This window comes from Cuculus canorus, chromosome 3, assembly GCF_017976375.1.
Source record: "Cuculus canorus isolate bCucCan1 chromosome 3, bCucCan1.pri, whole genome shotgun sequence".
Classification (NCBI taxonomy): Eukaryota; Metazoa; Chordata; class Aves; order Cuculiformes; family Cuculidae; genus Cuculus; species Cuculus canorus.
In genome coordinates this window covers 75,136,486-75,153,561 of record NC_071403.1, presented here as the reverse complement: position 1 = coordinate 75,153,561, position 17,076 = coordinate 75,136,486, and the positions used below count along the sequence as shown (strand labels likewise).

The window sequence follows — 17,076 nt, the reverse complement described above, 5'->3', positions numbered from 1 at the left end:
CCCCCCCCGCCCCCTCTGCCCCCTCTGCCCGAGCCGCCGTGGCTTCCAGGGGCGGGTTTTTATTTAATAAAATAAAGTACAGCGATGGCCCAGCCCGCGGTGAACCCCGCGCGGCCCCCGCTCCCCGCGCCGGGGCTGCAGTTCCTGCCGGGATGGCGGCTCCAGCCGGGAGGAGGGGAGCATGCGATTCCCGAGCGAGCGAGGGGCCTCCCGGGGCCCCAGGGCTAGCGAGGGGCTTCCTGGGGTTGCCGTGCCCAAACCGATTCCAGACTAGCGAGGGACATCCCAGGACTGCAATTCCCAACCTAGTGAGGGGCATCTCAGGGCTGCGATTCCCAGGTTTGTGATTCCCAAACTGATTCCCAAACTAGCAAGGAGCATCCTGTGACCCCAGGACTGCAATTCCCGAACTACAGACCCCCTCCCCCCTCCCCCTTCCTCCCCCGGATTGCAATTCCCAAACTAGCGAGGGGATTCCTAGGACTGCCATGCCCAAACTGATTCCCAAACTAGCCAGGGGCCTCCCGTGACCCCAGGACTGCAATTCCCAAACTACTGAGGGGCCTCCCCAGGATTGCAATTCCCAAACTAGCAAGGGGCTTTCTGGGACCACCATGCCCAAACTGATTCCCAAACTAGTGAGGGGCATCCAGGACTGCGATTCTCAAACTAGCAAGGGGTCTCCCAGGACTGCAATTCCTAAACTAGCAAGGGGCCTCCCAGGACTGCGATTCCCCAACTAGCAAGGGATCTCCCAGGATCCAGGACTGCAATTCCCAAACTAGCGAGTGGCCTCCTGGGATCCCGGCCTGGATGGGCAGACAGAAAGTGATGGGGAGAAACAGAGCGGTTGAGGTGGGGACGTGCCGGGTGCTGTGCCCGGTGCAGCGCAAAGCTGTGGCGCCCCCGCTGATGGGGGGCCAGAGGCAGGGGACACCTGCAGGTGGGTCAGTTGGAGGAGAGCAGGGAGCTGTGGGAGGACAGGTCCATGCTGCTGGCGCTGAGGCCTCTAGTCTCTGCACGGAGGCCTTGGGTGCCCTGGAAAATGCATCATCTGTGAGTACCTGCAATCCACACCCACACTCAAAGCAGCCAGCCCACCCCCTGCACCCCTTGCCTTGCAAGCCCGGACTCCCCCAGTGCTGCTATCAGCCACGTTAGGTGCTCAGCCTGCTCCCATTCCATGGCCAGAGGGCTTTCTGGACTCAGCAAGCAGGGAAGTGGTGACTTGGAGGCAACACCTTCGGTTTCAGAGAAGAGTGGCTGCAACGCAGGCACCAATCCACTCCCTGGGGAGGCAGAGTAACTCCTGCCCCGCACACCAGCAGAGGACACACACATGGATGAGCACTTCCAGTGGGGTCTTGGGCACCACCTGTGCCACTGGCCATGGGCCCTGTGGCCACGAAGCCCCTACCCCAGCACCCATTCCTGTACCAGCCCCGCCATGTGCCCATTGCTTACCTCAAACGAAGCATCACTAGACTTGTGCAGGTAATTTAATGACGCAGCTCGTTTCATGCTACAAGAAATCAAAGGAGAGCAAATGTGACCTTGTTGCGCCTGGCCACACCCTGACCCCTAAGGTGCCAGGGCACCAATCCAACCGGCACCAGTCCTGGTCCCTACCTGGTGTTCCTGGGCTCCAGGGGACCATTGCCCTGCAGTTTCTTGACCAACATCTCACTGCTCCTCCGTATCACTTCCCGGATTTTCCCCAGGGAGCTGCTGCGCTGGAGGGTGCCACTGCCATCCTGGACACAGAGATACAAGCCGGGGTGATGGCTGAGTGGCACCGATCGGGCTCTGGCATGCTGCAGATGAATGGCCAGGAACTGGGCTTGGCTCCAAACACTCTTTGCCCTCTCACACTGGCTCAGAACAGGCTTGCTGCTCACTACATGGCTCCTCCACACCCTGGTTCTTCACAGGACATGAAGACCATGGAGCTAGGGGTGCCCACCACCATGGCCTGGCTCATCCTAACCAATCCTCCCTTCTGCCCGCTGCAAGCTCAACACCAAGCAGGGCTGCTGACCTGCACCAGGCCACCAGCAGAAATGGCACTGGCATCCCCACAGTCCTGATAGAACACAGCACAGCTCCATTGCCTGCAACAGTGCAGGCAGCAGCAACCAATATGGTCCCAGTGGCCCGTGATGGGACCCCCAAGCTTGGAGTACATTTTGTACATTTGTAGGACATGCTGCTGGGACATAAATTTCAAGGACTCCCTCCTCATTTGCTGCTGGCTGGAGACAATCTTCCCCCTCCCATTGCTCTTCCTCACCATGCCATTGCTATTCCTCCTCTCCATCCAGCATTCATCCTGATGCACATCCTGGTCCCACGCGTCAGGCTTGCAGGCTCACTCATGTCAGACAACAGCAGTCCTCATATACACACAGCCTTGTCCCACCTCTAGTGCCCCAAGATGATTAGCTTTGAGCTTGCTGAGCAATTAAGGCAGCTCCATCTGGGATGCATTCATCTGGCTGCACCAACACTGCGTTGCCAAGCAGGCACTGCTGTTCTTGGCCCCGCACCTTTCGCTGTGCCTGGCCCGGCTACCTGTCCCAGGGTGGCACTTGGCAGGGGCTTCTTTACAGCTGCCTGCTTTTCCAAAGACCAAAACCAGCCCTAAATTTTGTTCCCCAGGCTGTTTCCTCCCACGTGTGCCCCAAAGTGCCCAGTACCCAAAGGCACTTTCAGCCCTTGGCAGGCTCTAGCCCATCTCCTGTGTTTAGCTCCATGTGCATACAAGGTACAGGCTGCCAGCACGACACCACGCCATGCCGCTGTGCCATTGTGGCACCACGCTCTTCCCCTATAGCCCGACATGTTCATTACATGAGGTTGAGGCACCACTGCTGATGCGGAGTTACTTTTGCTCTGATGGCCTGGTAACAGCAGTCCTCCCTACTTTTGATCCCAGTGGCCCCTGGCACACCCGGGCAGAAGAAATGGAGATAAGGTGACCTCAAAAGTCCTTTGTTCCTTAAAATCATGTATGAGACCCCCTTTGTACCACTCCAAATGACCAAAATGCCCTATGGCCCAGGGTGGCAGCAGTGATCGCCACAGGATTGCCCATGCAGCTCTGTAGATAAGCAGGGTTTCTGCCTCAGGCCAGTCAATTCTGTGTTGATCCTTATGGCTTGTGGCCCTGGGAGAAGGCTTTTCCAACACTGCCCTGCTCCATTTGTCCAGCCCTAGAACCCTCTCCAACAGCTGAACAGGACTTTTCCTACCAGCAAACCTTTCTCCTGGTATTCACCTCATCCCTTCTTGGATAAGCCAAATAGATTGAACCTCCTAACTTTCTCATCAGGATGAAGGGTTTCCAAACTGGGAGTCATGTGCTGTTGCTGGAAGGGACCCACTCACCAGGAATGCAGAAAGCACCAAAAGTATCAGCAAAGTAAACAATTCCAACTCCTGCACCAGGCATCCTGGACAAGTTTTGGAAGGGCTGGCCATCAAAATGGGGCAGTCACAAAGACGGGGTGATGGTGTGTGTGGGGGTGTCTTTTGGCCCCCCCCAAAAGACTTGCACTGGCTGACTACCCTCCCTGCAGGGTACTGCCATGCCAGGCACTGTTCCTATTGCCAGGGCACACAAGCCAGGGGTGGAGAAGGGAACAGAGGGGAGCAGGACTGTGGTTGAAGGGCAGCAGGATCCAACAAGGAAGTATGCTCTGCAGTTAGGGCTGCAGGATAAAGCCATATTTCCCCAACAGCAGTGATGCAGCAACACCAGAACCGAATGGTGCTACATGCTGGGTTAAAAATAGCCTCCCTTTTCTCCCCACTCCCCTTCTGCAGGGTTATTTTTAACCCAGAAAAATGCATGGGGCTTGGTTTACCGCAGAGCCCCCATTCCATTGCACCCACCAGGATGAGAGCACCAAGAGAAAAAGCAGCAGCTCCACCAATGAGCCACGCTCCACTGTGTGCTCCCACCCTGCCTGCTGCACGGAGACAGAGGACTTGTGAGGGATTTGGCAACACATGGAGGATGGCACTGGGGGATACAGTGGGGTATTTCTCTGAGTGCTGGGGAATGCCCAAGCTCAGACACCTCGTAACAGCCCTGCCACACACGGCTACAGAGCTGAGGTTAGTAGCAACCCCAGTTTGGAGGTTAGGTTGAGGCACAGTGGAGCTGGGTCCCTCATCTCCAATGCTCAGCCCAGAAGAGGTGCCCTGGGGAGAGCACATTCCCCTGCACATACACACACCAAGCACCCCACACCTGCTCCAGCAGCATTTGCACCCACCACCCCAGGGCATGGAAAGAAGCACAGGGCAGCGGTTCGGGTCTGTCTACCTTTAATCAGAGGTACGGTTGTTACAGCACCAGGTCCAGGACATGGCAAAGCACAGCTGGCACTGAGGCTTGAATGCACCCTGCACTGGGGACCCATCACTCTCCAGGAGCACAGAGCAGCGCTGGGAGAGAGAGGCAGGGAGGGTGCAGCCCTAGAGCACTCAGCCAAGGGCTCTGCACCCTGTGGTCCTGAGGACAAACCTCCTTTTAGCAAGCACAAGCTCCCATGGGAGCAGCATGCATGTGCCCCAAGGCCTCTGCACCATCACGGGAAAGCCAGGCCCAGACAGACACAAGCACATTTAGTATCACAACCTGCCAGGTGACTAGCATAAAAGAAACTATCCAGCTAAATAAATAAGGAGAGGGAAGAGGGTCCTGTGCTGGCCTCTGGGCTCTGTCCTGCTGGCTGCAGCCTCCCCAGTTTTCTTCCCAGGCAGGAGGGGTACGGAGGTTCACTTCCTATGGGAGGTGGGATGAGGGTGTGTGGCTCAAGGCAGTGGCGATCTGGCCCTCGGAAACATTCCCTTTCCCAGTAGTGATAAGCAGCAGCAGACCCGGCACAGGCCTGGATTCCCATCAAAGCCCTGGGTCAGCACCTTCTTCATAGCAGTGAGAGGCTTATGAATTTTTCCACTCTCTTGGCTAGGGACAGCTGGACAGCAAGTCACAGCCCCAAGCACCACGCCTAGCAAGCCAGGTCCCATGTTCCAAACCTGCCCTCCTCCCTGAGCAACCTGTCCCCTTCTTGTCTAGTGGAAACCTCCCTCCAGCCATCCCATCTGCTTCCACATGCTCAGAGCACCCCAAGCCCCAGCTCATCCTTTCCTCACATCCTTCTTTGCACCTCCTTTTTCACCCAACCACTCTGCGCCAAACCAGCCCATTCCCCATCTCAGCCACTTCTAATGGCCTGGGGACGGGCAGAAAAGTTCTGCTTTCCTCCTATCCTTCCTCTGCCTTCTAGAAACAGCAAACAGCTTCACCCCTAGTTCTGCTTCTTGCAGCAGCAACACCTGCAGATCCTGGAGCAAGGGGGAGCCAATTCACCCCTTAACACCATCAGGTGAGAAATCCAGCTACAGGATCAGGTCAGGAAGTTGCAACCAAACTGCTTGTCCTGGCAGGTCCTTGTTCCATGCACAAACCTTGGCCGTCACCCTCTCCCCTTCTGATGAGGCTTTGAGCAACTTGATCCTGTGGAAGGTGTCCCTGCCCATGGCAGGGGGATTGGAACTGGATGATCTTTAAGGTCTCTTCCAACCTAAATCATTCTATGGTTCCACTTGGATCTACAGTAGCTATGGGCCACCCCACATTCCTGCGCCCCTGCAGAGAGACCCACATGCTGCCCCTGGGATGCAGAGCTCAGCAGGGAGGAGGATAGCAGGACAGAGACTTCCCTGTGGTGCAGGGAGAGCCCAGCTCACTGGTGGCCAGCGTAGGTTTGCTACAGGGTACTAACATCAGCTAAGTCTATAGGGAAGAAAGCAACTGGGCACATGACAGCCCTGCCAAAGCCAGGCCCCTCTGTTTCAAACCAGGCCCCTCATCTTCATGCCTTCATCCTGGCCCCTGCAGAGATGGAGGGAACAAACTAGGAGGGTTGAGGATGTCTAATGACGGTGGAGTCGGCACTCCTGGAGTGAAGACAATTCCTCGCAGGCCTGGTCCCCAGGCATGTGCAAGGGCAGGCTGGGGTTGGGGGTATGCAAGGGGACGGTGGCCCGTCACCCTGGCCTGGGGGAGCAGGCAGCTCCTCGCAGATTCTTCCTGCTCTTGCTGGCCACGGGACTGGAGCTGGGCCATGTGGCCGGGAACTCCTCTGCAGGCATCGCGGTGCCCTCGCGCGCCGGGAGGGTTGGGGGACTGGCGTGGAGTTCTTGCCGAGGAAGGAGGGATGGTGTGGAGGAAAAGTCGGAAGATACAACACAAACATCCAGGTGATTGCGGTGGAGGGGAAAGAGGGAGTCTCGGGAGGCATTTAAGCCTAGTGCACAGAGAGGAGAAAGACACAATTTACAAGGCCGTGAGGTTGTAGGTCACCCAGGGAGCTGGTGGGGCAGAGCCCAGGCTGCATGCAGAGACAACAGGCCACGTCTGGGCGGGGAGGATACCTTGTGAGGTTGAAACAGTGGGCTTGCAACTTTGCCAGTGCGCTCAAGCAGGCTGGCAGGGACAGCTAGCTTAGGGAGCAACAGCCTGGGCTCCCTGCTCTGAGGGCTCCCAGCTCCCGCACCTTGGGCCACTGAGCTGGTGCCATCCCTGTCCCCATAGCCCAGACCCTGGCTCTCCCATCCCAATTGTCTGGGCAGCAAGTAGCTGGTCCAGGCCCTGGGGTGCCTCCAGAGCTGCCCTTGGCAGCCAGGCATAATGGTTGTGGCACCCTGGGGGTTCCCCTGGCCCTCCCTGCAGCAGCTGACAGTAAAGGGATGGCAGCACACCCCATGCCTCTAGACCAGCACAGGGAACAACTGGCTGTGACAGGCAGGAGCAGCAGGAGCTGCCTCAGCCTTCTTTCTGGAGGAGCTGCAGCCTAGTGCAGGGCTGCTGGCCGGGGAGAGGAGTCTGGCTACATGTGCAGCAGGCACTGAGCATCATGGGGCAGTTGCCGTATTCCCCAGGGTGCTGGGCTAACCCTCAAAGTCTCTACTTACAGCCAGCTGGGCCAGGGAAGCCCTGCCAAGCCTCTTAGGGAAGGGTCGCAGGAGCAGGAAATAACCCCCTCAGTTGGGTCAGGCTGGGGGAAAGGGAGGCAAGGCCTTCTTGCCTTGGGATGACCAGTTCTGGGATCAACAGGAAGGTCTCCTAGACCATCACCAATGCAAAGTGATCACCCAACACCAACCGCAGCCAGGAGGAACTGCAGAGAGACACCAGCCAGGACAGAGACCAGGTGATCCTCATGCAAACCTGCAGCCTTCTCTCTGTGCTGGTTTGGCTCCTCTACTAAACAGGAAGTGCAAAGGCCCAGGCTGGGTGCCTTGCTAGGGCTAGGACACTCTTCACTCCTGATGCCCAGAGCTGGGACAGAGGACAGCCCTGCATTTGGCAGAGCTGTTAGGGCCCCTCAAAGCTCTGCTCCCCAGGTCCTCTCCAGCCACCTCTTGGGTACAATCCACAATCAAGAGAGCCAGCAGGCTTCAGGCTTGGGTGTTGAGGGGCTGTCATGGCAACAGGGAAGAGGAAAGAGGATGGGAGGGGAGCTCATGCGGGTGGGGATGGAGCCAAGCCAGGTGGAGAAGGGTTAGTGACAGCAGATACAAGGGGGGAGAGAAGGATTCCAGTGCGCTGTGTGTTCCCTGTGCCAGGTCGCAACAACCCCTGCATACCCAGCTACATTACACCCTCAACTAGAGTTTGCAGGAGGAACAGTAAGTGTTAACAGCTCTAGCAGCCCGCGAGCCAAGCACCCACCAGCACCATGCTCACTTGCTACCTCTTCTCCATCCTCCTTGCAGAAGACAAAGAGCTCCTGTCCCAGACCTGGGCCACTACCTTCCTTCCAAACTCAGCACTAGTGACCAAAGCGCCCCTTAGTCTCAGAAAAAGCCTAGAGAGGCTCAGGTCACCCTGCCTGTGTCTCAACTAACATCAGACTCTTGCCACTGCTGGTCAGCCCGGCTTGGCATCCTGCAAAGACCTGCCTTTTACCACCTCTGCTTGGCCAGAGCCCATGGAGGGCACGAAACCAGGAGAAGGGGACAGAAAAGACGCTGTCTGCAGACTATTCCCATGCCCTGCAGTCACACTCAGTCACAGACACAGCAGGCACATACACACACACCCACACACCCCCTCCCCAGGCTCAGCATCGCCTGTGGCGCAGTGCAGGACAGACAGCCGAGTTGCTCACAGAGGCTGCGTGGGCCTGAGACGGGGCTGATGCTCTCAGCCAGGGCCTCAGGAGGGGAGCAGCAAGGAGAGATGTTAATAAGGTTGCAAGGCTAAGATTAAGGGCAGACCAGGACTAGCTCATGCTGGGCACTGCCAGAGCCTGGCAGCCCCCTGGAAGCAGGAGCCCTCAGTTGAGGATAACTGGCCTGTGCACCAGAAGCCAGGCCCAGACACGCACCTTTGTGGGCTGGCTGGCTCATGCCAAGAAAGAGGGGAAGGAAGTGTGCAGGGAACGAATGGAGGCAGACAAGGATGCCACGACAGGCCACACGGGGACAGCCCTGAGCCAGGCTGTCCCTTCCCTCTGGCAGCCGGCTGAGGCCATTCTTGATGGTGTCTTGTACTTACCCCGCTCCATTCCACGCCCATACTCACTTCCTCGCTACCGTCTGTGGCACTCTCGTACTTGACGCTGCCCCCCAGGCTCCGACGTCTCTCTGTGCCATCGCCCTCCTTCAGGATCTCCACCACCTTCGTTTGGTTGATTGGGTCAATGCCCTGCAAGTAGAAAGGGATAAGGAAGCACCATGTTTTGCCCTTCTGTGTTCATTTCCTCTAGCAAGCCGCTGTGCCATCGCTGCGCTTGATCCCATCCCCTCTCTTGGCCATGGCCCCATCACAACCAATGCTCTCCAGCACAAGAAGAACAGACCCAAATGCCATTTTGCACTTAGCAGTTTCTGACGGGGTTCCCAGCTCAGTGAGTCCCCAGGAAGCCACAAACCACCCTGGGGTACGAGGGATTACTGCCCCAAAGCTGACAGCCTTTTGTCTTCATATTTTTGTGTGTGAAGGTTTCTGCTGTCCTTCAGTCTTTGTGCTAGGTTCTTATGACTCCTGCTTTATTATTTAAAGATTGAGAGAACTTTAGGATGAGGTGTACTCTAAAAAATCAGCAGGAAGAAAACATCCCAGTGAGTGCGGATCTCCTCAGCAGCTGACAAAGCCCAGTAACCTGCCTTTACCCAGCTGCAGTATTTCTGCACTCCACAAGCTGTTCTTTCTTCCCCCATGCACACACATGTGTAACCCCACACCTATACACGTGTGTGTGGCCTTCCACAAATGCAATCCCAACCATCAAGGAACGTAAACAAAGGATATTAGATGCTGCAAGACCCAGGAGAGTTCCTCACCACATCCCAAGCCAAATGCTGTGCCATGACTTGCTGCCCCAAGCCCCACGAGCACCCCTCTACCAGGGAAGGTCCCTACCTGCCGCCGAGAGCGAACTGCGCACTCCTCCAAAGTCTCAGCTGCCTCTAGCTTGCCCTGGCGTCGGTACAGGGCGCCCAGGTTCCTCAGAGTGGTGTTCACAGTTGGGCTGTAGTAACAGTTGAAAAGTGAGCGGGAGCCCTGAGGCCACCCCCTCCAGAGCCCACAGCTACCCACAAGCCACTCTTACCTGCTAACCTTGCAGGCCTTGTACCAGCCGCCGTACTCAGCGTAGGGAGCACTGTCTCTGTGCTTGCTCTACAGGGTGAGGAAAGAGGAGAGCTGTTAGCCCCATGCCTCTTGCTATTCTCTGGCCTGTGTTTTCCCGCTAGGTATCAGGGTCAGGCCCCACACCAGATCATCCTTTGAAAACACAATGTGCAAAAGTGATGATGAAGCCCAGCAGGTTCCTGGAGGGAAAGCTGGAAGCCCATTTGGTGCAATAGGTTTGGGCCATGAGTAGAAGTGATGTCTTCACCCCAGCAAGGAACATAATCTCATCTCCTTGCCCCTTCCATGGTACCACAGGCAGCAGTGAAAACAGCCCATCCTCACAGAACTCTGCAGGACATCACACTCCACCTCCATACCCTAAGCATGCAAAATGGAGATGAGAAACAAACACCAACCAACAAAAACACCCCAGGCAGCATGGGCACTGAACCCCTCAACCATGGCTAGCAAAGGAAAAAGCCAACCACAGCCAAGCCTTCTTCCCGCAAGGTCAGGCCTGCCCCACAAGAGCTCAGCCTGGCTGTCTCTTCTCCATGTCCAGTCTTTGCATCCCAAAGCTGCCTGGCAGGAACAAAGAGGCTGCTGGCCAGAGCAACAGGAGAGTGGGCAGAGCTTGATGCTCAAAGAGAAAGGTGCAGGGTCAAGACAACTCACTAACTGTTAGCCAGCACTCACCTGGGTCAGTACGGACCACAAACCTGCAAGGTAGGAACCACCACTGCTGCAGGACCAGGGCTGCCTGCCCACACGCTATGTGACCTGGTGTGTGGCAAGCACCTGGGGGGATGCCATGACCCTGGCTCTGCACCCACAGGACACATGGGCTGGGCAGCAACAACCCAGCTCAGCTCCTGGCTGCTCTCACCAAGTAGGTGCAGGGGGACACTGCTCCATAGCAGGAGTCTCTCTCTGTCCAGAACTCCAGCCCAGAAGAAACTGTCCACACAGGGACCATTTTTCTTACTCAGTCCCAGCAGTTCTCAGGTCTTTACCCCACATGCTAGAGCCTCCCTTAGCCACAGGCACCCAGGAGATTCCTTGCATCAGAGCCTGCACAGGCTGGGCAGGACCCCAGGACAAGACAGCTTGAGACTTCAAAACACATCTGAAGCTTGCACAGAGACAGCCCTAAGAGGCTGAACCCAAGGGGAAAGGTGTTGAAGCCTCTGGGGCAGAAAGCGCCTCGGCAGGTCAGGGCTGCCAGCTGTGCCTAAGACCCTACAGCTGGCACAAGTTGGCCTTCCCCTGCTGCCACTGAGAGCAGAGAGAAAAAGGGGCGAGGTAAAAAAGAAGTGAAGCTCTTCAGGAAGGGTTTGATGTTTTTTAATAGGAGATGTGGGAACATAGCACAAAGCAAAGTGCAGCAGCCCCAGCCTCTGGGCCAGCAGTACAAGCAGGTCTGTGGTTACCACCGCCCCGCCAGGAAGGCTGTGCCAACTGTGCCATACCATGGGGCATGAGCACAGATGCTCTGGGGACAGGAGCCCCAGGGACAGGGAAAGATGCTTAGCCATTGCCTCTGGCTGTAAAACAAATCTCACTCCAACTTTAGGTCCCCGAGCCCGTTCTCTTGCCCCGTAGCAAAGCTTGCATTATTTGCAGTATAGCTCCACACTACAACTATTTACTTTGGACCCCTTAATTCTCTGAAGATGCCATCAGAAGTGTCTCTGTTCCTGAACGGGCAAGGGGAGCCTGATCTCTACTCCAACCTTCATTTCTCCTGCACAGGACGATTCTGCAACAAGAATAATTTCTTTGCAGCAGAGCCTTCATAGGGGCAGCAACTGGAGCAGTGCAAGGGGGAGCTGAGCACTGCCCTGCACTGGGGACCACACAGAGTGGTTCAAAGCAAAGACACAGCATGCTGGTGTGAGGCAGCTACTAAACCCTGCTCTTAGGACTCACAGGATAGGACTGATAAGTAGGAACGTGGTGTGCTCTGAAGGCAAAGGAAAAGGAGACAGCGTTTGCTCACACGGCAGCTAGAGGAATAGAACACAGCCCCTCATTCTGCTGCTTCACCACCTGCTAAAATGCAGGTGAGGTCTTAGGCTTGGGAAAAGTAGACACAGGAATGTGCTGCATTTATCAGCTGAGCACAGAGCAGGGCCTGGGCAACAGGAGCGACAGCTTCTTTGCCTCTCAGCCTAGCCCAAGAGAAGTACAACCCACGTCTGTCCTCTTTCAGAGGCCAGCTAGGATAGAACAGCTAGGGCCTGCCCTATGCAGAGATCTTTTTCCAGAGGTTTGGTTCCATTTCCTAAACAAGGCGACAGCAGTAGTTTCTTCTTGACCTCCATTTTTCCCCAGGCAGCCTTAGGGCTGCTTCAGAAGCAGGTTGTGCTCTGGATACTAGCAGCTTTTTGGAACAGCGTGCCAAGGGCCTGCAGCACAGCCCTCTACTATCCACCATCTTCCATCATCTGTGAGCCCTAGAGAAATCACTAAAGCCTGCAGCTGTGGCTGAGAGGCTGAGCAACCCCCTGTCCCAGAAGAAGCACCGAGCTCTCTGATGGGCCTTCCCTCCCTGCTGCTCCAAGAAGCAGCCATGCTCTCTCCCCATTTTCCAGTGGCCTTCATCAGGGGCCATGGCAGCTCTTCAGACTGCAGGAAGGAAGGACTGGCTGTGATAAGGGAGGATCAAAACCCCTGGATCTCCTCCTCTTCCCAAGGCTCTGGCTGCTATCAACAGGCAGCACCACCAGCTCAGACTTACCTTGCTCATCTCCTCTCTCTCCTCCGCATGCATCCAGATGGGCTTGTGTTCATCTGTGTGGGGAAGAATGCAAGACAGCTCCGCTCACCACCTCACCCCGTTGCTCTGACACTTCCACTTCCCCTGCCTCCTGCACAGCCCAGCACTGTTAACAGAGCCAGCAGCTCACTGGAGGGATGAGACAAGCCTTCCAGATCCCCCTTGTCCCTGGGCCAAAGCTCCAAGAAAGGCAATTGACATTGCAAAGGCAGGATAGGGGAAGGAAGGAACAAGTCTTCCCATTGGTGAATACTGTGTCAGGTGTACGGGAAAAACTTCAGGCTATGTCTGGGAATGATTGTGCCACTTGCTGTTCCCCCATTTAGTCACAATTATTCCCAACCCAGTAAAGACTGACAGCCGGAGCTCTCCAAGACCCCTTCTGAGAGAAGGGGTGGAGAAGGAAAACACACTAGAATGGCAGCATCTCAAGGGCTTCTCCAAGCAGGCACCCTGCAAGGCATCCCATCCCTCTGCCAAGGGTATTACCACAACCAGCCTAGCAGAGGCTGAGACCAAACTGCTTGCCCCCTCCCCAGCCCCAACAGCTTCTGCTGTACAAACCATCCACAGAGCCAAACTCCTTCACGTGAGCACGGGTAAGGATCTCCTTATACAGCACCTCTGCATCTTTGTATTTGCCTTGCTTCAGGTAACAGGAGGCCTGCAACCAAAAAAACAACTCCAGCCCCACTGGGTAACACAGACCAACACTGCCCCCCTCTTGAAGCTCTCTCTCTGCTTCTTCAAGCACCAGGAAATGCTCATCTTTCCCATGGCACCACTCCTCACCCCCATATGGCCTTTCCCCAGAGTCTTACCAGGTTGTTCTTGGTCTTGGCCACATTGGGGTCATCTGGACCAAGGCAGCTCTCATAGATCTCCAGGGCCCGGCAGTAATAATACTCCACTTCATCATACTTGCCCTGGTTCTGGCACAGCAGGGCTAGATTGTTCAGCTGCTTGGCCACATCAGGATGGTCTTTGCCTAGGACCTGGGTAAACAGAAGAAAAGCCCCAAAAAGTCAATACTTAAAGACTGCAGTGGACTCCTGGATTTAGTAGACAACTGTAATCCCTCCAGGACACGCCTATGACAGAAAGGAGCCAAGAACTAGGGAGATAAAGAGCAGAAATCCCAGCTTCAACCTCCTGGCAGGCCTCTCCAAGGCTGCAAACGCTGGAGAGACAGGAAAGGTGGTGGCAGACTCAGCAGTCAAAGAGATTAAGTAGGTCCTGAATTTCCCAGGTAATGGGGGAAAGCCCTTAGGAAGAGCTGGAAGGAAGGAGAGCATGGGAGATAGTACCTTCTCACGGATCTCCAGGGCTCGCTTACACAGTGGCTCTGCTTCTTTGTACTTCCCTCTCTTGCCATAGAGAACAGCCAGATTGTTCAAAGTTGCTGCGACCTGCAGGGACAAAAGCTTCTCCATGAAACAAAGCAGAACCCAGTGGGACCAAACAAAGGCGTGCAAGCAGCAGTAACAGTGACTGCCTCATTTCCTTCATGGCTGCAGAACAGCTGCTTCTGAAGACAAGGAGGTCCAGAGGCAGATGGCTACCCTGCCTGCATCACAGGACCCAGGAGAAGCCAACTCCTAACAGGCCATATTGAACAAGACAGCAGGAAATACTGAAGCAGTGAAACAGAGCCCCACACTAGGTGAAGAGCACCCCTCATACAGTGGAGCACAATGCTGTGCTTGGCAGTCCAGCCGCAGACACATCATAAGAGCACCGCTCTACCCTCAGCAGCACCCACAGGTCAAGGGAAGCAACCGGAAGAGGAAGGAGACACTCACCGCTGGGTGGTCTTTGCCCAGAGTCTTCTCACGGATGGAAAGAGCATCATTCAAGAGGTGAGCTGCCTCTTTGTATTTATTCTGATCCCTGCAGTGCAAAGCCAAACAGTCATTCAGGATTTGCACCAGAGCCCATGGCAGGCAGAACCACTGACAAGAGTACTCCTTCCACACAGATCCAGCCCCAACAGCCCTTTTGTTTCACCATTCCTCCCTACCTTACCCAGTCTCTAGTTACATCAGGGAGTCTGGCAGTCCAAATACCTCATCTGTGCCAAAACCTTTTTGAAATGCAAATCACTGGAGGGAGGGAAAGCTCCCTGTCACCAGGATGTGCTGTCCTGGTAAACGGGAGAGGCAGAAAGCTCTCCAGCCCAGTCCTGCCCTCCACACCATGCTCACCTGTACACTAATGCCAGGATGTTGAGCATGGTAGCCACATCAGGGTGATCATGGCCCGATGTCTTCTCCAGGTCCTCCAGTGCCTGCTTGCAGAGCGGCACAGCCACCTCATAGCGTCCCTGTGAGGCGTACTGGATGACAAGGTTGTGGAGGGTGCGCAAGCGTGCAGGAATCTCATAGCCTCCCTGCTGGGCAGCTGCCACTGCACTGCTGTGCTGGTGGGGCACTGCAGGCACAGAGGAATTAACAGGGGCACAGTTGGCACAGCAGGCTTGAACAGAGACAGACAGCAACAATGCATGAGCAAACACTTACATCCAGGACCATGCTCCTCCTCCTCATTTGGGAACAGATCATCCAGAGAGTCCTTGGCGGAGTCACCCTCCTTCTCCTCCTGAGAGGATGCGAATCACAATATTGTTGGTTATGCTGCTGAAGAAGGCAGCAGCCTGGGCCGAGTCAGCTGCCAAGCAACCTCTCCTCCCTGCTTTAGCCCACCAACACCCTCAACTTCCCCTGTTGTCTCTGCCATCATCCTCCCCCAATCCCACAAAACTAAGAAAGCCAAATTTCCCTAGCACATCCTGGCATGCTATTCCATGTTCTTGCAGAGACCCTGCCCCATGCAGGCTCTCTTTAGCTACAGGCATTGCTATACACAGTAGCTGGGAAGGACTAAAATCCAGTGCAACGCTATCACACAGGCAATCCTACTGGTCCAACCTCTCCCTAACCCAAGGCTGCCTGCTCAACAGGATAAGGGCATACCGAAGGTGAGACATCCTCATCGTACTTCTTCAGCTGGTTCATGAACTCAAGGTGTTTCTTCTCCTCCTCCAGCTGAGCCACAGTTTGTTCACTGCGCTGCAGCTTCTGTTGGGTGTTAGCGAGCTCATCACGCAGCCACTGGTTCTCCTGGCACAGTCTCCGCACCTGAGCACGCAGCTTCTGCTTCTCTGACTCCACGGCATTCAGATGGTTGGACAATGCCATCATCACCTTGTCAAGAGTCCCAGTCAGTAACAACGACAATCTTGTACCTCCCTCACATGCACACTTAGGGTTCACCCCCAGGGTCATGCTGACCTTTGACACTTGGCCCCTTGCTGCCTCTGCAGCTTACAGGGAATGGCCACATGCCTGCCTCCCACCATTAGTCCTGTGTAAAACCCAGGGGAGCACCCACCACTCTCACCTGAGCTTCTCCAAGCCCCAGTTCAATCATCTCCACTGACTTGCGGAGCAGGTTGGATTTCTCATGCACAAGATTGGCTTCTTCATCTTTCTTCAGGCACTTGATAGTCTCCAGCAAGCTGTGCAGGATGGAGTTGTGTTCATTCTTGAGTGCCTCCAGCCCTTGCATCACCAGCTTGGTGTTGGAAATGATCTCCTCTTGGCTCAGCTTGTCCAGTTTCTCCTCCCTTGGGTACACCATGGTGGACATAGTCTTGCTCCCGCAGCCCTACACAGAAAGAGAGACAAAATCTGAGCACCTCAGTGCTGTTTCAGAGAGCCACAATGACACTAAAGTGTCACAACCTCCTTCAAGCAGCCAGAGACAGTGTTCAACCGGTTTTCCACAGTAAGCCCTTCCCCTCTCCCTTTGGCAGCAGGCAGCGCACGTGCCTCCGCTTTTGCAGCACAGAGTGCTGGCAATCAGTGCAGGTGGCACACGTGGACAGGAGACAAAAAGGCTGGAATCAGTGCTGACCTCCAACACCCCCACACTCCCAGTAGCAAGGAAAGCTGATTTAGCTTCCATTTAAGAGCAGAGATTTGTAGTTGGCAGCTGGAGTTGCAATGCATACACCTCCTGCCCACAGACCACTGATGCAAGGAGGCTGTCAGAGCTCAACACCTCTTCCAACTGCAGAAGAAAGGGAACAGAAAGTGGAGGGATGCCAGCTCAAACCTTTCTGCTTCTTCAAAGGAAATTCTCCTGAAGAGCATGTCTTGGGGACACCAAAATTCCCTGACCAGAAGAGCACATCCTGACAATCCCAGTCCCAGCACAGAATGACCATTGTGGTGATAAGCAACATAACAGCACCAGCATGGACTGAGTCAGCCTGTGTGGGAAAGCTTACCTACGCCAACCGCTGCAGTTGCACTGGTATAACCCTTGAGTGGGTGTCAGCTTGAAACAGTGACAGCTTTTCCAGCTTCATTCGCCCCGCTGCCAGCCCAAGGACTCCCCAGGATGGCATATGGGCTCTGTACCCCCTTCCCTGTCCCATTCCCTCCAGAGAGACAACAGGAGAGTACTGGGCTGCCTTTGGACCAGGACACCAAGTGCTACAACCCACAACATTAGCATGGCTGCAAGATCCCTGCATTGCAAATCCAGGAGCTAGGGAAATACAGTATGGAAGAGGGTGAGAGACATAAGAAGCAGAAAAGACTTCTTAGAGCAGGTTGGCGGCACCCTGGGTGCTCCA

At 55.4% G+C, this 17,076-nt stretch overlaps 1 protein-coding gene across 5 annotated transcripts in view; it reads right to left on the bottom strand.

The window, feature by feature from the left end:
- Positions 1-28: 28 nt before the first annotated feature.
- Positions 29-17,076, bottom strand: part of KLC4 (kinesin light chain 4) — a 29,186-nt gene continuing 12,138 nt past the window's right edge. For 2 of the 5 annotated variants that reach the window (XM_054061610.1, XM_009562268.2), the window contains exons 2-16: positions 15,834-16,100; positions 15,407-15,637; positions 14,954-15,032; positions 14,639-14,864; positions 14,237-14,324; positions 13,742-13,843; positions 13,256-13,429; positions 12,999-13,098; positions 12,396-12,448; positions 9,633-9,700; positions 9,443-9,551; positions 8,576-8,725; positions 1,630-1,754; positions 1,465-1,522; positions 29-1,038 (exon numbers count right to left, since the gene is read on the bottom strand). In XM_054061610.1, the coding sequence (XP_053917585.1) occupies positions 949-1,038; positions 1,465-1,522; positions 1,630-1,754; positions 8,576-8,725; positions 9,443-9,551; positions 9,633-9,700; positions 12,396-12,448; positions 12,999-13,098; positions 13,256-13,429; positions 13,742-13,843; positions 14,237-14,324; positions 14,639-14,864; positions 14,954-15,032; positions 15,407-15,637; positions 15,834-16,100 (1,920 nt within the window). In that variant the 3' untranslated portion in view covers positions 29-948. The other 3 variants (XM_054061611.1, XM_054061612.1, XM_054061614.1) reach the window with 3 other exon arrangements.